The sequence below is a fragment of the Puma concolor genome, chromosome C1, assembly GCF_028749965.1.
Source record: "Puma concolor isolate L17-30 chromosome C1, mPumCon1.1.hap2, whole genome shotgun sequence".
NCBI classification, from domain to species: domain Eukaryota; kingdom Metazoa; phylum Chordata; class Mammalia; order Carnivora; family Felidae; genus Puma; species Puma concolor.
The window spans coordinates 155,556,080-155,578,732 of record NC_141674.1 but is presented as its reverse complement, the minus strand read 5'-3'; the positions used below and the strand labels follow the sequence as shown (position 1 = coordinate 155,578,732).

General features: G+C 34.0%; 1 protein-coding gene across 6 annotated transcripts in view; it reads right to left on the bottom strand.

The window, feature by feature from the left end:
* The window catches only part of LOC112861323 (sodium channel protein type 2 subunit alpha), a 140,548-nt gene that overhangs the window by 22,433 nt on the left and 95,462 nt on the right, over positions 1 to 22,653 (bottom strand). For all 6 annotated transcript variants that reach the window (XM_086718795.1, XM_086718792.1, XM_086718796.1 and 3 more), the window contains 5 exons: positions 22,026 to 22,199; positions 19,008 to 19,364; positions 14,590 to 15,069; positions 4,618 to 4,738; positions 251 to 405 (listed from right to left, as the gene is read on the bottom strand). In XM_086718795.1, coding sequence (XP_086574921.1) covers positions 251 to 405; positions 4,618 to 4,738; positions 14,590 to 15,069; positions 19,008 to 19,364; positions 22,026 to 22,199 — 1,287 coding nt within the window. The remainder of the gene's footprint in view (positions 1 to 250; positions 406 to 4,617; positions 4,739 to 14,589; positions 15,070 to 19,007; positions 19,365 to 22,025; positions 22,200 to 22,653) is intronic.

The window sequence follows — 22,653 nt, the reverse complement described above, 5'->3', positions numbered from 1 at the left end:
ATAAGAACTACCTCTGATGACTAAAAGTCAGAAGTACCTTTCTTTAAATATTACAAGAAACCATACTTGGCCTGATTCAATCTGAGACTTATTCCACAACAATAAAAATGGCTATTTCCTAAGCCTCTCACACTGTGCTAGGGATATCGCACAATGTTTCTTACTTCACAAGCACTGGATTTTAAAAACCTGTAAGAGGTTTTTGAAGAGTTTCAGGTAAAGGAAAAGGCGCAGGTCATATGTCACCTACCAGTGCCCCACTGCTGAGTAGAATCATGAAGACAATGAAGGTTTCAAACCAGTTGTGCTCCACTATCTTATAGCAAGTTTTTCTCAAGTTCCACCAGAGTTTTCCTTTGCCTTCTTCTATGCTTATCTGACAACACTTGAACTTCCGTACACAGTCTACAATAAGTCAAAGTAAATGAAGAAAAGAGAATTACTCTTGGATTATGTACCTTTGTGTTGGTGGGAACCTCTTCTAAATTATTACCTGATACATTGCACCTAACTATTTTTTAAAGATGGCTTCCACTCATGCAAACAGAAGTCATCTGTATAGTTTTTAAATCATTCATTCAAAAATACTTTTTTATGTTTATGTGATTATTATTATGGGTTATATTACATCATAAAAACATATAGAAAAACAGAAGGAAAAATAAAATCACCGAAAGTTGATATTTCCATCTTATCATCTTATGAGTGTAATTCCATTTATATATGGACATTTGAATTCTAAGTAGTTCATTTCATGGCATAATATATACATTTTGCTTTTTTTTTTTTTTACAAATAAATAGAACTGTGAAAGTTTTCAAAATACTTCTCTAAATAAGATTACCAGACTTAACCAGAATCCATAAAATTATTCCACTATTATTGAATATGTTGCTTTAATTCTGGCTATTATCAGCAACAATGCCGTAAACACCTTTGTGTAACTTGTGTATATAAACATACTGAGTTATAGTTTATCAAGGCTTGACAACAAGTATTTATTGAATATCTGCAGCATTCAAGGAATTGTACTGGACAAATTACAATAACTAGAACGTGTAAACATAGCTTTTCTTTTTTTTTTTATTTTTAAAATTTTTTTTTTCAACGTTTATTTATTTTTGGGACAGAGAGAGACATGAACGGGGGAGGGGCAGAGAGAGAGGGAGACACAGAATCAGAAACAGGCTCCAGGCTCTGAGCCATCAGCCCAGAGCCTGATGCGGGGCTTGAACTCACGGACCACGAGATCGTGACCTGGCTGAAGTCGGACGCCCAACCGACTGCGCCACCCAGGCACCCCAACATAGCTTTTCTTTAACAAAAAGTGTGCACTTTAAGTACAGGAGTTTTGCTCACAAATTCTATAGTCACAGAAAATAAATAATATCACAAATTAAATAAAGTGTTGTGAGAACTGATCGGTCAGATTAATTTTTGATATTGAGCTTTGTAGACAAAATGAATTTCGGGTTAGACTTTGAGGGATAGGTAAGAATCAGGTCTAGTACAGGAGCTGTAAAAGAATGGAGAAACAATGGTATCAATAAAACTTAATAACAGACCTAGAAGTTGCATAAAGGAGACAGTTAGGAGTCAATCTAAAAAAGGGACCTGAATGAGTCAGTTGGAGAATTTAGATTTTATATGCTGTCTACGAGTAAAACATTGAAGGATTTATTTGGGAGTTATGAAGATGGACATGGTAAGAACATGGGTGTAGAATGATCTCTACCTATACAAGGGACTGAATGGATAGAAGAAAGAAGTTGAAATTCAATCAACTGAACACTAAGAAAGTAAAAACAAGGTAAGCGTGGTGATGGTGGTCAGGCATCAGGAAATAAGGCGGAGTGATGGGATCTGACAGCACACACACAGCAGGATGCTGGGGCGTGGGAGACAGATGAGTCATGACATAGGGTTTTAACCAGGAAGAGGGCTCTGGATCAATGAATAGAAAAATGGAAACCTCATCTTGAAAAGAGCAGATATTTTACTGTATAGATATTTATCAGATGCTACTTTATAATGCCAGCCAGCCAGATCATAGCCTTTGTTTCATGAAAATTTAATGATGCACATTGTTATTAGCCTCTCAACTAAGAAATAAATAGCATTATATTTGTTGTTTCTTTGAGGGCAAGATCTTTTTCATATTTCTGTTTCTCAAAAGATCAAGAAGATTTACATGACCTGAAAATATTCATTGTAATAAAGTAAATAGAACTAAATTTAGGTGTTGTTTTTTTTTTTCTCTAAAGAGAATATGAGATGAAAAAACCAGTTTAACAGAAAAAGACTGATTTTAGTGGGAATGATAAATGCCGAATTTGAGACATTGGCTTATTTCTGAGAAAAAAGGAAGAAAATGGGATAAGGAAGGAGAATAAAATGGGTCTAGTCTGTATCTGTTTTATTCTTAAATAAAAAGTCTTAAGCAAATATGATAACAGTATTCAAATTGTTAAAGTTGGTTGGTGGGCATCTATATATTATTTATCATTTTCTACAATGTGAAGTTACTCTATATTCTATATAGAACGTATTTCATAATATTTCATATTTAAATGTTTTTAAGCTTCACAAATGACAAATGTTGAGAGTATCATAGTTATTATTCCATGATTACATATTATTTCCTTATTATTGCAGTATATATGCATATATTGTAACTCAAAAAATAAGCTAATTGTCTGGTAAAGAGTAAAAACGAATGCCACAGAAATTATGTTTGTGAAATACCACTTGAATTATTGTGAATTTTCACAATAATTGAATGTTTTGTGAAGTCATATATTTTTTTCATAATGAAGTAACACTGGAACGTATGCAGACTTTTTGGAGAAAAATAGCAAAAAGTGACTTACTTCCCTCATAACTTAGGCTGAACAAATAGCCTTCCCTCTGAAGTTATTTAAGAATTGACAATTAATATTTAAGTATTTATTTTTACCAATGCATATAAGTCCCAAATCAATAGGTATATGCAACATAATCTTCTGTAATACACCTTGAAAGAATCCAACATCAATTGTGATTTCTAATGTCTGTGTAATTACATATGCTAAAAATTAGCTTAAAGTTTAAATTAAAATAGCTTTAATGTTATTTTTTTTAATGTTTATTTATTGTGAGAGAGAATGCGCATATGCATGCATGGGGGTGTGAGAGCTGGGTGGAGGCGAGAGAGCCAAAGAGAGAGGAGAGAGCAGCCCAAGCAGGTCCCACCCTGTCAGTGCAGAGCCTGATGCGGGGCTCTATCTCATGAACTGTGAGATCATGACCATGAGCCAAAATCAAGAGTCAGAAGCTTAACCAACTGAACCAGGCAGGCGTTCTAGTTTTAGTGTTCTTAATGTAAACACACATAACCCAAATGAAACACATTTGGAATTAGTTGTAACAAAATTGCATTACTAGTAACAATTTGAGGCAGTCACTATTTTTAAAACAAATTTTTACTTAAGCAATTACAATATAGTATTGATTTGAGGCTAAGACATGGCATGCATTATTAAATAGCTGTTAACTAAAAAGTGAGTTAAACATGAAGTGATTTCCAGGGTTTTAGAGAAACGTTTCTGTACCTACAATAGAAATTTATATAAGAAAGGTGAAGAATTTCGTATCTTGTGTTATTGTACTAATTTTTCTGCCTCTTTGTATCATTAGTGGTGCATTCCCTCACACTCTGGACTGGCCAGGTAACTTTGCTTTTGTGAACGGGACAGGAGCAAACCTGACATAAGAGGAGGCTTGACCAGTCCTTGGCAGGTTTCCTCTCTTGCTCTTGTGCCTTCACCACTAGAACATATCTGGCCACTATGTGGAGAACGAGATGAGTGGAGCAGAGCTGAGGCAGCCCAACAGTCCGTCTAAGACCTCAGGTTTGGAAGAGAGCCTATCCAAGATCAGCAAAATCATCTAGCTGGCCTTGGACTTGTGAGCAAAAGTATGTTTTTTGGTTAAATGCTAAGAAGTTTTGGGCTGTTTGATATATAGCATTACTGTTCAGAAAATAACTGATTCATACTTCAAATAACATAATTTTAGCTTTTTTCAGAAAGTCCTCTTGGTATGCCCCAGTGGCATGGTGCCTCATATTATATAACTCAATATATTTTGGCACTTCATTATCTGTTATCTACTAACATTCAGAACTAATAAGAAATTGACCTTGACAGATGCAAGTAACCATTAATCATGGACAGTTTTAAATATATACTTATCAATTAGTACCCATTGTAAACTGATAAAACAGTGCACAATAAATTACTTCTTTGACTTAAAATTTGTTTCCTTTAATTTTTTTTTTTAAAGCTAAAGAGAGATATGCTTGATTTGGCTTTCTCCCTGATTAGATATTCTAGAAGGCTACCAAAACACCCATAGACTTAGGAGCATTTCTTAGTTGAACAGGATGCACAAATATAAGCGTGTCTGATTACATAAACTAAATCTTACCTTACAAAAACGTATCTTTGTTTTGATACAGAAAAAGAAAAAAATCAAAAAAGTAAATGAACAGCTACTAGATAGATATAAATGATTGGAGGGTAGAGACAGAGACTGGTAAGAGGGGTCCAATGAGCTCATATGCATGGTTCCACTTACCTTCTGTGAAACAGGCTTCAGGTTCAAGGGATTCTTCGGGTTCTACCTCAGGTTGCTCACCCTCAGCGGGAGCTCCTATATCAACTGTGCTGCCTTCAGATGAACTAGTTGCATTTAGCTTCTGAAAATCAATTCCACAGAAAAGCTTTTAAAATATTTTCTTTAATCTATAATATAAAAATTCAAAAGGCGTGCCCTCAAGTCTTCTGTATGCAATTTCCTTGATCTGTAATTTAAGAATATCTTAAACATAATGCCAGTCCGCTTTAGTAGAGGTGGGGGTCACAAGATTAGAGGTAGCACCACAGCAGATTTTTTTTCTTTAAAAATATGGTGCTAACAACTTAAATAATTTTTGATTAAGCACACATGTAGAGATACTGAAACAAAATCCTGGAGAGAGCTTATGTAAGCCACCAGAGTCACATGGTCATCTGTGATCTTGCTTTTGTAAATTAGCTTGCAAATGGTATAGTTTGTTTTATTCTAAAATTGTGACCCAACCAACGAAAGCTGCACAAGTGTATTTTCATGTCAAATACAGAAAAGATTTGATCAAATGCACATAAACAGCAACAATCTAAATTTATCCACTTTTCATTGACATGAAAACATATACCACTAGTTGTTATTAAATATATTCTATAGTTTTTTTACTCAGAAAAGAGCAGCACATTGTTAGCTTTATAGCAAGAGCTGGTATTTTGCATTCTCTTTGGCCAATGCACTCCTGAGTTTCATTGTGCATTTGGAAACTACTTGTTACTCTGGCACTCTCACCTGTCCTGTTGATACAGGGAGAAATGAATCTCTGGTAGTCATTTTGGTTTCCTTTAGGCTACATCAAATACCACCAAAAGAAAAATATAATAGGAAGAAGTTGTTTTAAATCTTGAAATCCACCAAACTTTAGTCAGGTTAGGGTGTTCAAAGGATCAGCATAAAGGAAGGTATCCCAGTCTTTAATCTGGTCTTAAAATGCTGCAGGAATGACACAGGGCCAGGTATGAGTGCCACATGGAATCAGAGTAGTTTGGGCCATAGCATTCTCGGACCTGTTACAATGTTATTACCATTAGTGCATAACATTAGGAAATGGCTGAGCTGATAAGACTACTTTATAAAGGGGATGAGGTAAGCACATGATAAAATGCACATTGAAGTATGTTAAATTACTATAAAATGGGTATTGTAGTCAGTACTAGAGATACTCTACTCATATTTGAGCTAAGGATTATATGGATTTGCCCCAGGAAGATGGTTCCTTTAATTTATGAAAATAATTTTCTTTATACAAAATATTTTCTTGGCATGGCGATGCTCATGAATTACAACTACTTATATGTGATACATATGAGATTGAAAATGCTTTTGTGTAATTTAACAATATCAATGATAGAAGCATAAATATTAGATGTGAGTCTATCTTCTTAGAACTGTTTCAGGATTGTTTTTTAATTTGACCAAAACATTAAATCAAGTATTATATATTATAAAATGCTTGAAATTTGTTGAATTATTTTTCTGCTCACCAAATGTGTCACAATACTAAACAGATAATCATGATATCTTTGTCCTTACAATCGGAATATATTTTGGTTTAAGATGACATGGCAAAGTGGGAATATTTATTGCACATATTTTAATTCTTTACACTGCGTATAATTTCCTATCCTTTGTCTTTTGGCTTTGATAAGTATAGCTCTGTTTATATACAATTGACTAAGAAATGACCAAATTATTGTCTCATTCCAATCCATCTGATTCACATAAAATTGTTACATATTAGGGACCTAAAGATACTGATCTTATCATTTGTAAGATGTTGAAACATGACATAGATAATCAGAAAAACTGAAGCTTAGTCAGAACTGATCTAACTACAGACAGCCCACAATAAGAAATGGAATACATTCGTTTTAGGAAAAAGGATAACACTGTAAATACAGATTGGGGAAAGACCTAGGGATGAGCCCAAGGGAAAAATGAAGATCCATATTCAGGGTACTCCACACATTAGTGAGTGACTGTACCACAGTCCACATCAGTGCTGGGTATGTCGCAGGTACTCAATAAATATTGTTTAAAAAATGAATGAATGAATAGACTTCTCCATAACAAAATGAAGATTAGGTCTTGACAGTGATTGGAAGAAGTCATCAGATAAATTCCAGTGGATCTTGGTTTGAAATGTTTCAGAGGATCCCTGTAACATAAACTATCACTTCTTTCATTTAGTGCAGTTCCTTAGTACTGATATAGAAGTAACGTCTTTTTACTGAGCTAAATATTTGTGTATTTAAAGGTCAGGTTACTACTTTTTCATAAGTGCACCATGAAAGTGTTTTGTCTCTAGAAGATGTATATAACCAGACTTAATCGTCTGAAGCAAAGATACTACTTTTGCCATTTTTGTGTCCCTAGTACCTATCACCAATGTTTGTGTTTAATAGATGTTTGTTGCATAAATGAATAAATAAACAGTGCATGGACTCTTTTATTCTGTCAGTAACTACTTCTGACATCTCCTAGTAAATACTTTCACATCGAGGGAATACAAATAATATTCACACTTATGTGCAGAATAACACAAATCCTTTAAGATTCTGAATTGTGTAAATAATGGCCAACAACTTTTAGAATTAGGGGTGCTGTCTCAACATCAGGCTTTCAATTATTCAGGCCTAAAATGTGTATATGAAGAAAACTATAGTTTAACTCTGGAATTAGTAAAATAATACTGAATCATTCTGACAATGTTTTCCTTCTTTTGACTCGACGATATAAGTGGATCTGCAGTCCCACTGGTGAACGGAACCTTTTTAAGGAGAGGCAATCTCATCCTTCTCCATCTTCCCTCTGATGTGGACCAGCATGGGGTCCACCTGTCACATGCATTACTTCACCTGGCTTACAAATAAAGAATCTAAGCTGTACATTATTCCTCAACGTCAACCAATCCAGTGTCTATTTAGAGAAAGAAATGTGGCTTTAATTATCTTGTCAAAAGTTATAGTGAGTCAGTAGCTGGACTCTAGATCTTCTGTACCCCATTTTACCAGAATTTTCTAGAGAATATTTTGATGATTCATAAGGAAAACCAACCTTTATCAATGTAAAATATTTAGTAGACGTGATACATAGTTAAATGTTGTAGGTTCGAGATAGTGCTTGTGATATTACTGATTCCTAAGTTTCATGACTATGAAATTAGTATTAGTTCAATTTATATTTACATTCTTATAAGTATTAGTGTAGAGTAGAACTAAATACTCATTGGAATATTAAATGAACAAAAAGTTTTCTTTCAACAATAGTATGAGATGTAGGCAAGAAACTGTGATTTATAAAGTCTTTCTTGATAACATCAATTCAATGACTTTCTTAAAATTACGTAAGAGGCAAATATCATAATATAAAGTATGTTGACTAACAGTTAAAATGTGTAAAGGGTCCATAAAAATGAAAGGAACCAAACTAAGACTATAAAACTCTTCAGCTTCAGATATGGTCATAATTACAATAAATCCTAACTATGGTACAAATTCATTAAATAGAACTGTCAAATATACATCATTATATGGAATGATTAGAACTCATGTACTTTAAGAATTTTCAAATAAAAGTTGCTTTTAAATGCTCCAAACTAGGCATCATCTACTGCAAAATGCCATATGAGTAAGAGACCAAAATATGAATTGGCTAGGAATAGAACCAGTTCTATACTTTCAAGTTCTATACTTGACAAGTTTTATATTAAAACTTGTAAAATTTGGTTGTTTAGGTTCCCTTTTTATTTTTTGTTCTTATTTTTCAGGAAATAAATGAACTGAATAGTATTATTGGGATACCCTGCCTAGTTACATTTAAACAAAATATGATGTACTCTAATATCAGGATCAAAGAGATCAAACAGGAATAGCCAATCGTTACTTGCTATGAGTAGCATAGGCAATAATTTACTTTCAGGTGGAAATATTACTTGAACATTTATTTTAATGAAAACCTCATATTACAGGGCTCTTCCCATTGAAAATCTTCTGTATTTTTGTAGGAGTTAAGCTGGACAGAATCATATTTTGCTAAATTATCTAATAAATAAATATCAAAGTACATAATATTGCATTTTGTATTTTTAAACATTGTATCTCTTTTACTTTCCATATCATTGATAAATTACTATTAAACATTGGTGTGCCAAACTACTAGTCTTTCTTTCAGAAAGTAAAATTACTTTTAAAAATAATTAATCACAGGGCACCTGGGTGGCTCAGTTGGTTAACAACTGACTCCTGATTTCTGCTCAAGTCATGATCTCACGGTTCACGAGACTGAGCCCCATGTCTGGTTCTGTGCTCACAGGGTGGAACTTGCTTGGGATTCTCTCCTTCTTTTTCTCTGTCCCTCCTCTGCTCGCTCTCTCTCTCTCTCTCTCTCTCAAAATAAATAAATAAAAAACTAAAAAAATCACAACAGAAAAAGGGAGAGAAAACTTGCTATTTTTTCACAGGCACACTTGTTTCTCATTATAAAATTGAGATACATTTTTAAGAAAATATAATTAGTAAGATTGTATATAATTTAGAAAAAGATGTATATTCTACTCTGATTCAATGAAAGGAATTGGGATTTTAGAGAAAGAAATAGCCTCAAACATAGCTTAAATCAAACATTTCATATTTAAAGATTTTGGCCCCCCAAAACGGCAATCCTTTGTTCCACATGGATCTTAATTAGAATTTATATTTAAGGAGCTCTGGGTTATTTTCCGTGACAAACCTTAACACTATTATGACACTTTCATGAAAGTTATAATCGTTCTTGCTTTGGGATAAGCTTAAGGCCGAAGTGGCACCTTAATACCAAAAAGGGACTGTTGTTGTCTTAATGAGGAAGATGGCAAAATCAAAAGTATCATTAGCATTATAATACATTACCCAGAAATTATTTTTGTCTTTATAAAGGATACATTACACAATTTTCTAAACCATAAATTGGATTTTAAATATCCTTCTTGGTGTGGCAAAAGTAACCCTTATATCATGCTGGCCTACCCCTCCACAGATACAGAGTGCCCCAAAGACACACACATGTTTGGCCCATTTTGTTTTTACATGAAGGATATTAAGAGCCTTTTTCTCCCTTAATTACTATCCTACTGGAAAACTTTCCCTTGAGGACTAAACATTCTCCAGGAGAAAATAATACATGGGTTCTTACTGTACCTATCCCCCCAGACCTCTCTCCCATCTTTTTCCCTCTTCCCACCCCGTGAACTGGAAACTAGGATACTTTTTTTAGGGAGCAGACAATGTTTCCTGAGAGAGGATAAGAGACATATTCAAGGAAATTGAAAATGATAATAATGTGAGAGCTAAGAATAAATGGAGTCAATTTAAACTGGTTTCTGCCTACTTTGTGTTCCCTTATACGTACTCCAGTTAAATCTCCTAAATAAACCAATAGGTAATATATCTGATAATCACTTTCCTTGTACGCCTGTTTATATAAGAAGTTGATGAATGGAATAGTCAGAAAATAATGAAACTAACCTTCCCTTTTCCCAAGAGACTGGGAAAAACAAGCCATTATCATAAGGAGTCAAATCCCACATTTTCCTGAAGAATGAATACATTATAGGACAAAAAAAATCTCTCTAGTCTCTGTGTATATGTGTATCTGTGTTTCATTGTGAGCAACTACATCTCTTGGATCCCATGTCACATCATTCCTCCAATATTTAAAGCATTACCTTCCATGAGTCTAGAGTGCCAAAGACTGAATATTTTGTTCCAATGTATGAAAGAATGCTACAAGAATGACATAATCATTGCTCCTTTCCAAAGAGCCAAATATGCTTATGGTAGGTTTGTTCTAAAGTTAATGGCAGAATAGGAAACTGCACCTAAATGACAAAATATTTAATTAATATTTCTGGAAAAATAATTAAATTGCACTAAGCAATTTTGTTAACATATTTGAGCACAAAACTATGATTTCAACATCAGGAAATGCAAAGGTCCACCTAATGGACCCCAAAGAGGGTTATACTCATTGCCATGGTCACATGACAAGGAAGGTCCTATCATTCCAAAACACTGAAAGAGCTCACAATGATTCTCTACCTATATAAGAGTTTGCAGTGCATGATACATTTAAATAATATTCTTCAGGAGAAAGTTTCCCAGCAGGTTTGGGTGAAATAGAGGGGGAAAAAAGAACCGAAAAGGACAGAGGAACAACAGAATGAAGAAGTTGGATTCCAGATCTATTTTCAGATGAACACATCACCTAAAAGATGATCATCTTACTTTTAAATTTTTTTTGGTGTACAAAAGGCATTTACTTCCTTTTCTTTCAGTCCTAGGAGTTTTAGGGGTAAATATCAACAGAATCTCCCAGGGAATCATATTCTAAATTTAAAACACTTTTGGCCAATTGCTAAATAAAGCAATGTCATTTTCTTCAAAATGAAGCAGATAAAAATTATACCCATGCTGCTAGCAACTAAAATAGAAACATTCCAATTCATTTACATTATTGTCACATTAAAATACCTTTTAGGCAGTTTACATGTGAATAAGGAATTGCTTTGATTTGCAGATTACCCTTCAGAAATATTTAATATGACACTGAACAAAAATTACGAACAAAGTACACCCACTGAGGCTATATTAAAAAAAAAAAAACGGGAGAGAAAGCTTTTCTGCAAGTTTTTCAAAGAGCACCTACATTTCTCCTATAAGCCCTTAGCACGTTCAAAACCGTAGCATTAAATGGAAACTAAATAATCCATTAAGGCATGCACTTTTACTTTTCACTGAATATAGTTTCTATTAAAATCTATGTAAGAAGATTAGCAACTAAATCATTTCTTTTAAAGTTAGGGTTGCCAGACTTGCCTGACCATGCTTTATATGACTCAGCATAAGAGCAGCTGTGCATATTTTTATTTTACTGCCAATGGATGGGCAAGGAATGTAGCTGAGTAACATGCAGGCCAGTCAAAATTCATTTAGAAACTGATTATAGTTATATATGTACAACTTGCTTGGGTAACCTGGGTAAAAGTGATGGCACGAGCCTCTGTCTGGTTAAAAAACACCAGAGCTGCACTCTTGATGGCTCCAGCTTGGTTTTACCCCTGTGAGAAGTAAGAATGGTAAGCAGTGAAGGTCACTATATTACACTAGTAAATTTCACTTTGAAAAATAATCATAAAGCATGGCTTCAACATTATTAAAACACTAAAAGACAAATCAATCATTCGAAATCACAAACTATGAAAGGAATTACATTAAATACAGCCAAATAACATTGAGTTCAAGTATACATGATTATAACATTGTAAACGCCATAGAGAAAATACAAAAAGCTATCAAGGAATCACACAGCTTTGTCAAAGACATCAAAGAGGATTTAGTTCAAACTCCTAAACAACCTCCGAGTCTACTTGGTTCATCTGTCCTATAAAAAGGGATTCATCTAGGCATTCCAAAGATTCTTTAAAGTGCCCCATTTTCCCCCTTAATTTAAAAAAATTATTTAGAAAAGAAATCCATAAACTTCATACCATTTCTTACTACTATACATGTAGTATAGTATAGTATTGGTATTTAACAGCACAACCCCATCCCACCAGTTAAGAAAATGACCAGACAAAAATAACTAGAAGACAGAACACTAAACAGAGATTTCAGGTAGGAATATTTGGAATTCTTGGATAATTCTCTCAAATCTCGTTTAGTTTCTAGTGTAGAGCTACTAGGTTAGATACCAAAGTTGAAAACCTGCACATTTCTCTTCCCAGACTACTTCTATCTAATGACTGAATCTTTCATTAGTTTGTATTTAGCAAGTTTGATATAAAGACAGAATTGAAAATTTCTCAAGTAATAAAACTTAACAACCAGGTAACAATCTCTATGGTGGGAAGGAATCAAGAGGACTCCACAGCTAAGGCAATACAATAATTCTATTTCCAACTGGCAGATCAGTCTCTTCCTCCAATTCCAAAGTACTGACTTCACATATATTATTTTGGAATACTTAATTCAAACAGAAAACAAATGGAAAAGCTTAACGGTAACTGGAAAGAGAGCTTCCATTTTCCTACTATACACCCCACCTGACTGGACATTCCTCCTATGTTGAACATAATGGTTTGAGGTGAGACATGAATATACGCTCTTTTGGAGAAGCCTGAGACTTTAAAATTTCTGAAAATTAAGAAGACTCGCTGTCAAGATATTCAAACTTAGCCAAAAGTTTAAACTGACTGGTGGCTTTAACATTTGATTCTTCATAATTTCTTCTTAGTTTATATGACACCCTAAAATTAAACATACATAAAAAGAAAAATTGACTTCCCTTACTGTAAGGGAAATGTTTAGCGTTTGGTAGATGTCAAGATAACAAGAGGGGAATATACAGTAAAATTTAATGACCCAATTCTATTTTCTAAATGCTGACCTCAATTTCTGGTAATATACAATACCAGAAATTAGGCCCCACCCTTTCCTTCAGCATAATCCAACCAACTATGCTTACCCAAAATTTTATTAATATATATATGGTTATTGTTAAATTTAAAAATAATGACCTTATTAGTAAACATCTGAGTCCAACTAGTTATAGCAATTTGTCGCCTCAGGCTACAAAGTTTTCCCTTGAATCTCATCACTTATTTTGTGAAACTAGGAGCTATGGCATTGTTACTTACATGTTAATTTTAGTACCTATATTTAAATTTTCTCTGGATTTCATGTTTAACATCTACTTCTACCTAATGACTGAATTAGCAGTACTACCTGTCTTATAAGCAAGAAAGAATGAAAAATAGCATATTCTTCAGTGATTTTACGTGATCCACATGCAAATACTGATGGAAATAGCTAAGGTTTCCTTCATAGAAATATATTTTTGTTCATAATTTTATTAACTAATGTCTAATTTTTGTGACTGTTATGCTACTTAAAGTTTATCCTTCAGGGCCTCAAACTCCCCAGTTATCTATCTTTCTTAGAATGAAGACAGTACTAGAGGTCTTTCTCTTCTCTGTCAATCAATTCAAGTGGCAAGAAAGGATGAATCTTTGTTTTTGGCTGTTATTTTTATGTTTACTCAAGCTTTAATCACTGGGAATTCTGTTTTCATTTTAGTATGGTTAAACAATTAAACACTAAGGGTTTAAATTCTTTCTTCTCTTTCTTCTCAACCCTGTGCTTATTAACCTATAAACAAACTAAAAGCACACTCTGGTACTCATACTCTTCTAGGAAATCAAAGAATACTTTAAACTGCCAAGACGCTTAATGTAAATTGGTAAATTCAGAATTTTCCATTCTCTAATGTATCATGGCATATTGTTTGTGTAGACACCACGCGCTGGTTCAGTAAGGTTAAACACACTTTCAGCATGATTCTTCATCACTACCTTCACTTCCTTAAAAAAACATTTACTTCAGAAACATGAACCTATATGTAAATATCAAGTCAAGATCCCAATCAGATTTTTCATAAATAAAAATATCTGTGCAAACTAAGTAAGATCACATTTTAAGAAGTGTTTCATAAAAGCCAAGTGAGAATTAGAACTGCCCTCTCGCCAAGTATTTTTCTAGTATGTACCAAAAAACACCATTGTGGGAGAATTACAAGGAAGAAAGTGAATAAATGAAGGCACTTTCACAAATCTAAAATTATTTTTTTAAATTAGAAAAATTCATATTAGTCTGCATATTCATATTATCAAGAATCCAAAATGGTGAGTATTTGAGAAAATGAGTCAGCGTACCATTTGTCTAGCTACATTTTAATCTGTCATCAACTTATCTATCACCAACTTTGCCAAAGAAAGGGTATCAATAGACATTTTCTATTTTCTTACAGAGATGAAACATAACCTTAAAGTAGTCTCATAGTTTAAAGCATACATTATGTCAAAACATCTTTTTATTTAAAAATTCCTACCTCTTTGCTTTCCTCCATATCTGACTCACTGCTGAATTCTTCAGTATTTAAATTTTCAAAGTCGGACTCTCCGACAGCAATTGGTACAGTCACAGTGAGGCTGGGATTGTTTATGAATGACATATAATCACTTTCATCCACAACATATTTTTCGACACTGCTGCCTATGCCACTGGTAGTTCCATTTCCATCTTTGAGATAATTGAGATCTTTGCCTATTTCTATAGTGGTATGGTTGGAAATACAGCTGTCTTTTTTGTTATTTAGATCTTCAAGAGGTTTAATTTCATCTAAAGCCTTTTGCTTTCTAACAAAGGCTTTCTGAATAAATTCACGTAGTTTTCTCTTAACATAATCAATTCCTTTCTGCATCCTCCCCACAGCAATCTGGAGATTGTTCATTTCATTATCATCATCAGTGGCGGCAAGGTTGTCAGAACTGAACGAACTCAAGAGCAAGGCCAGGAAGAGGTTCAGAACCTGAACACAACAGGAAAATAGGTGATCAAAACATTGTGTTGTTTCAGTTGCTCTTAACTATAAATTTTCCAAAATTACTCTTACATCTCATTTTTTTTTTTACTAATAGGTATTCCTTTTAGTTTATGATAAACTATTCTGGAAAAGGTGAATGGAATAAATACCTGGCCAATATCAAGTAATACTATTAACACTATTTCCTTTTCAGTCATTGCAAAATTACTGAAACCACTATTATAAGAAACTTCTAAATGAAGTTCAGTTCCAAAAGAGAAATCTTAGTTATCTAGATAACCATACAGTGAATAAGGAAAAAAAAAGTTTTATTTGGGATGCTAAGTATTTTCCCCATGTGACCTGGATTTTCCAGGACACTGATAATTTATTATAATTTTATTTCTAAAACCAAAGATGATTCCATAAACATGATTTTATTTTTATGTGTTTGTACCAATTTTTGCACGTAGATAACTTACCAAATTAGAAAAAAAAGATATAACTATTGCTAAATCAAAAGCCACAGCTTTGGTTCAGAAAATCTTGGTCACTAGATCTATAAAATGGCTGAAATACTATACAAAATAGTTATTATATGATAATAATGATGTTACCATCGACTTATGATGGTGGAATCAAGGTATTACCTTGAACAAGATTACTAATTAATCTGTAACTTGAGTCTCCAAAAATAAGCCCGTCTGGCATGAGAGAGTAAAAAGATTAGTGACTATAAACCTATTTACGTACTCAACAAGTATAATTTACTAAGGGATAGCGTATTCAGATGGGACAAGGCCAAGCTGTAAGTTTTTTCCAGGATTTGATTGATAATGTTTATGAGTCTCTGATTATTCAAGCATATAGAGTAAAAAAAGGATATAGTAGTAAAGGGAGCCAAAGACAAAATGTAAATAATAAAGAAGAAGAGTCCTAGAAAAGATTTCAAGGAAAACTACAATGAAAAGGAGGCAGCATCCTTGGTCCATTCCTACCTTTCCAATAAGCTAATAAGGCCTACAACTCCTTTGATATCCAGTTACACGTTAGTACAACCAATGGTAGTAAGAAATGTAAAAATTTGTGAGATCCAATAACGACTTCAGATAAGCTGTGAGTCTATCTTGACATCTCTCAATGGCTACACCATGGCTGCTGGTATTCATACTAAGGCCTACTCCTTTACTTCAAGAATTTACCAATAAAGTTATATTTTAATGTGCTTTGCTTTTGGATTTATTATTTGGATGAAAAATAGATGAAAGAAAAAAATGCTACATTTTGCTTTTTATCCATAATAAAAGTGAATTTTGGTGTCATAATTGTTTTCTAGATTTGATTTCTGAAGGTTTATTAATGAACTTTGTCTATTAGGAAATTTTTTCTTGATATGTATCAATCAACTCTCCAGAGTGAGATCCAACTTGTATTTTCTCTTCAAAGTACTGAGAAAATACTTCAGAGTACTGTTATAGCTATATATGGCCCACTCCCGTTTCTTGTTAGGAGGGTGGGGAAGTCTGTGGCCCCACCTCTGTCTTGCCTTTGGACCAGGCATCACAGTGATTCCTGACACTTGTGGTGGAGCACCATAAGAAGTTTATGTGAGTTCAAATGGTGTTCTATCAGTTCGCCTTTGGGGGACTTTTTTCTCTTTAGTGGGGATGAAAAGTAAAAATTATAGGAGGCAGTGCATCAAGTCATTCTTCCTTGTTTAAGCAAATGTAATCTGAACACATTTCCTTACTGGTGGCAAACATGACAGATATTATTACTACCTTAGTTACTCCAGAAATATATCCAGGATATGACAAAAGAAGAAACTTTTAAAGCTGATAGTAAAAAAAGAATGGAGAGCCTTTAATTCTTTCCTTAAAGGTACAGGATTGAAATTTATGTATGTAGATGGAAATGATTATTTTATAGACTATATCTCTTTATTCATATATAGTAATATAAGTTTATATGAAATGTCATCATAGGTATAGATACTTCTGAAATTCTCTTCTCAACTTGAATCTTCTGTACAATTACATGTCAGATTTGTCTTATTTCAGTAAATTAATAATTTATATGGGATACCTATCTGTATATACACATATATTTGAAATCAAATGAAATCTATAATACAAACTTATGACTTTTATTTCTGTCCTATATAATCCTAGGACTATCTGTTTCTGTACTATGCAATCTTATACTTCTCTGAAAGCAAGCAAGTTGTACTGGGGATTGTGGTGGCTATAAAATATACCTACAAATTATTTGATATTCCTCCACTCAAAAGTTAAAGCCCAATTCCCTCTTAAGTTGAGTTCTTCTTAGTGACTAGCTCTGATGAATACAACATGGCAGAGGGACAGTGTATGACCTCAAGATCAGAACACAAAGAAAGCTTCTCCTTGCCCTCTTTCTCATGTCACCTGCTATGGGAGAAGCCAGCTGCCATGTCATGAAGATACTCAACAATCCTATTGAGAGGTCCATGTGGAGAGGAACTGAGACTTTGTGCCAACAGCCAATAAGTAACTGGGGTTTCCTGCCAATAACTAAGAGATGGAGCCTTCTTGGAAGCTGATCTTTCAGCTTCAGTCAAGACAACTGGGTCTCTAGCCAACATCTTGACAACAACCTTATGACAGACCCTGAGTCAGAACCACCCAGTTTAGCTGCTCCCAAATGTATGACCCACAGAAACTAGAGATAATAAATATTTGTCATTTTAAGTCACAGTTCAAGTTTCTGGATTGCACACTGCTCATGTTTTTTGTTACTTCAAGAATAGGTCTGAATTATCTAACCCAATATTGAGGAAGTTGAAATCTGCAAATGAATAGAAATAAATAACTGTTAGCCTTTTCTTCTTCCTTTGGGGAACTGGAGGTTACTTTTATGTGAAAGGAAATTAAGTCTATAAATTATATACTTTAAAATATTGGTTATGTCAGTCCTTGTTCTATGCCTCTGGATTGGGACTTAATCATGAAACTCAGTATAATTACCTAATATTTAAAGTAGAAGAACCTGATCCCCTCATTAAGTCTATTGTTTTCTCTTCTCCATCCACTGGGTCCACTGTTGCTTGGTTTGGGACAGTCTACTTTTCTTCCTAACAACCTAATCTTACATCTTAATTAAGGATAATTCAGGTTCAACTCCTTGACAAAGCCTTCCTTGATTATCCTTGCCATTGTAAAGCAATGTTTCCACTTAGTGAACTTGATATATAGTACTTTGTTTTTACACTTTTGACATGTGTTAGATACTTTCTATTTTAATCTTGTTTGAGTAAGTCATATCACTGCGTCATATATATTTTTTTATCAGCTTTTCCATGCTTCCAGGAATCAGTAAAGTTGTGTTGAGAATGGTTCATTGGATATAGACATGGTAAGTGATTTTTGAGTCAATGTTACTTGCCAACACTATAGTTTCTAAGTACCAAATAACTTATGCGTGTTTAATGGATTGAGATCATCATTAATTTTTAACCCCAATTTGTAGGAGAACTGAATATGAAACATTTTCAAGTGATACTGTTGTTGATACTTATAAACAAAATGAGTGACTATTCTTAGTAACACATCCATGCTTTAATACAAGAACTGAAAGGTAAAAGCCAGAAATGTCTCTCTCCATGGAATAGTAAGAGGTATAGTGACGAAGAACAACTTTGATTCAAAAGGTATTTTAAGAGTTTATGTTATATGCCAATTATGTCTCAATAAAACTGGAAAAAGTTAAAAACAAAGAATAAACAAATATTTAAAGAAGACTTATGTGGGTCTCCATAGTCTAAACTATACCTGGTTCCTGCAATAATGAATAATTGAGGATTGATTTTAAAAAGGCCAAAAACATAAAACATTCATCTGTTGAACATAATTTTTATGGTTATATTGTCTTTTACCGAAAATAAGGAAAATATTTTTACTACATACCACCAGGTTTCCAATCACCATGACCATCATGAAGACAGTAAGGCACATGGTTTGGCCAGCGACTTCCATACAGTCCCACATGGTTTCGATCCACTCTCCACACAGTACGCGGAACACAATCAGGAAAGAGTGGAAGAAGTCATGCATGTGCCAGCGTGGGAGCTCACAATCATTGGAAATCTTGCAGACACATTCTTTGTAGCTCTTACCAAAGAGCTGCATGCCGACCACAGCAAAAATGAAGACGATGATGGCCAACACCAAGGTGAGATTACCTAGAGCCCCCACAGAATTGCCAATGATCTTTATCAGCATATTCAGGGTGGGCCAGGATTTTGCCAACTTGAAAACTCGGAGCTGGAAACAAGAGCAAGAAGGCTATTACTGCCCTGCCTTCTAAAGAATCTGTAAATTTATTTACAGGGAAAATCTACAGCATAACTGTCTTAATTGTAGGGTGGTGGGTTATTTGTGTGTCAAACTATTATCTAGCAAATGTATCAGTTATTTAATACCATGCATTATTTTTCATTCTAAAATAGACTATTTTGTAAATAAAACAATTACATTATATAGTTCTTAATGGCATTTTAATAATAAGATACACCAAAATTTCCAGAATCTTACATAAGCATATGTAATATTCTTTTTGTTTTTCTATGGGAAACTGATATATCTAAGATTGATGGTGATTAATTAGCAGAAACTGTTTCAAAGAAGTGGAGGCTGTCATTACTTAGAAGCCCAAAGTAGATACATTTTGTAGTGTACTTGAGATGCACAGGTACAGATAAAGTTAACACAAATTATACAAGGTACAAGAGAAAAACCAACTAATTTCTTTAAATCTTTAGATTGCTTTAATCTTGCTGTTATCTTTAGTTGGCTGTAACATCAGGCTGTATTTTATAGGAGATTTATTACACCGTAATCCCCCTGCCCTTAATTGCGTTTTCACTTTCTGTGGTTTCAGTTACCCACAGTCAACCATGGTCTGGAGGCAGACGATCCTTCTCCTGACATATTGTTAGAAGGTTAATAGTGGCCTAACAGTTTGTCACAATGCCCACGTCATTCACTTCACTTCATCTCATCACATAGGCACTTTGTCACCTCATATCATCACTAGAAGAGGGTGAGTACAATACAGTAAGATATTTTGAGAAAGAGTGACCACATTCACATAACTTTTTTTGTTTTTAATTTTTTAAAACATTTTATTTATTTTTGAGACAGGGAGAGACAGAGCATGAACAGGGGAGGGTCAGAGAGAGGGAGACACAGAATCTGAAACATGCTCCAGGCTCTGAGCTGTCAGCACAGAGCCCGACGCGGGGCTCAAACTCATGGACCGCGAGATCATGACCTGAGCCGAAGTCGGCAGCTTAACCGACTGAGCCACCCAGGCGCCCCTCACATAACTTTTATTAAGAGTATATTGTTGTAATTGTTCTGTTTTATTATTACTTATTATTGTTAATCTCTTACTGTGCTTAATTTATAAATTAAATTTTACCACAGGTGTGTATGTATAGGAAAAAACAGTATATATAGGGTTCAGTACTATCTACATTTTCAGGGGGTCTTGAAACATATCCTCACAGATAAGGGGGGATTACTCGAACTACTTTATTTGAATAAGAAATACTTGGACTTAAGTAAAATATATATATTTTGTCAACTCTTATGTCTTTAGTGACAATAAATCAACTCAGTATAGTGTGTAAATGGCTTGCACCACTGTACTTGACATGTTGGTTGTATTATTAGCTCATGGAATCCTCTAAAGTACCATTTATAGTTCAACTGCAGCAGCGTTTCATTTCTGATGTTTCAGGAAATGTCAGGCCAGGAGTAGTGCGTTATTTAATGGCATATAAGTGATCCAAAGGAACAAAATATAAGCATCAAAATGTTTAATTTATTGCCAGGGAATAATTAATGCAAAAGAGCCTACATACTAAGCAAAACACTAATGATATTATTTCCTATCACTTCCTACTTCCCCAAACTGAATCACAATCATCACAAAGATTTACTAAACACTTTAAAGTACTTGCCCATACTACTTGTTATACAATCATTTCTAATCATTTCTGTTGTTGTTATTTGGCATCCTTCTAGGTTCAAATTAGATCCATAGCTATCTAGACGACTAGGTAAGGACCTTAGCTGTAAGGATCTCAACTCAAATTTGATCTTTGAAGGCAGTAAGGGAATTCTCAAAAGACTTCACAGCAAACTCTTGAACCTAATCACCATTAAGATAAGTTACCGATAGGAACTTGTCTTTACAAATTATATACAACCTCTGTTATTTGAAAGTAAATCACAAAAAGAGCCAACTCAAATGATAAAACGTATCACACTTTAAATGGAAATGCGCCAAGTGATATTTTGTCTCTTAATTTAAAAGATTCGTGAACTGATGAATATAAAGATCAAGTAAAAGACTTTGTTTAAAATTAATAAAACATAATATAGGCAACTCTTCTTAGAGATTGGATTTGGTGACTTCCTGGTTGGCTGAAGGGGCAAATGCATGGGAAGCTCTATCATCTTCTCTTGTCTACTCTACCCAGTCTCACGTCTTGACTTCTATGGGGGCAAAGTGGGCAAGTCCATAATTCTTGAGCCTCTGAGAGAAAGGTGGCTCATCCTAAATCTCAGCCAAGCCTTATGAATGGCTAACTCCACATAACTGAAAGATGAATATTGTGTTGTTTAATTGTGATTTGGATTTATATATGAATCCTTTTTTTTTTCTCCCTCCCCATTAGCCCTGCCATTCAATCACTAAAGACAGAACTGTTGGCTGTTCATTTGAATGAACTTCATCTATCCATGAAAGCTCTGATAAAGATCAAAGTACTGTCTGATTGTGGAGAAATCCAGTGTGTTTTTAAATGTATTCAAATAATATTGTAACTGTGGGAAATCCTATAATTCTTACTAGATAAGAGTGATATCTGATTACATTAATTATAAAAACATTACGGATACTCCCAGTTAATTTACCAGCCGAAATGATCGGAGAACTGACAATCCTTCCACGTTTGCCAAACCGAGCTCCATTAAACTAAGGCTCACGATTAAGCCATCAAAAATATTCCAGCCCTCTTGAAAGTAATAATATGGATCCATGGCAATTATCTTCAGAAACATTTCTGCTGTGAAGATCCCAGTGAAGACCTAAATGAGAAATGTTATTACACAAGTGACTACTCTTGAAAACACTAATAATTATTGCCTCCCAACAGACCACAATCCAATTACAAATTTTAAAAACTGGTTTAGGTCCAACAAATCAGTAACCTCAAATGGTCTGTACTCAAATCAATATTTAACTGTTTATTATATTTAAGGCTTATTAAGTGATGAGGAGTACATGAATTAAGACAATAAGATTAATATTGTCATTTTAGTTATCTTACATGAAAGGTTCAGTTAAATAATTATGGTCAACTGCTCAGCTCTGTCTTGTGCTAAGAATATTTCACATTAGCTGTAATAAACATGGTCACCACCAGCCCTACTGATGGTAAGAATACTAAAAATAAAAATTATTTTCGTGACCAAAAAGAAGCAGCATTCTCCATTCTCTATTTCCTTACTCTACAACTATTTCAACCTTTCTCCTCCACAT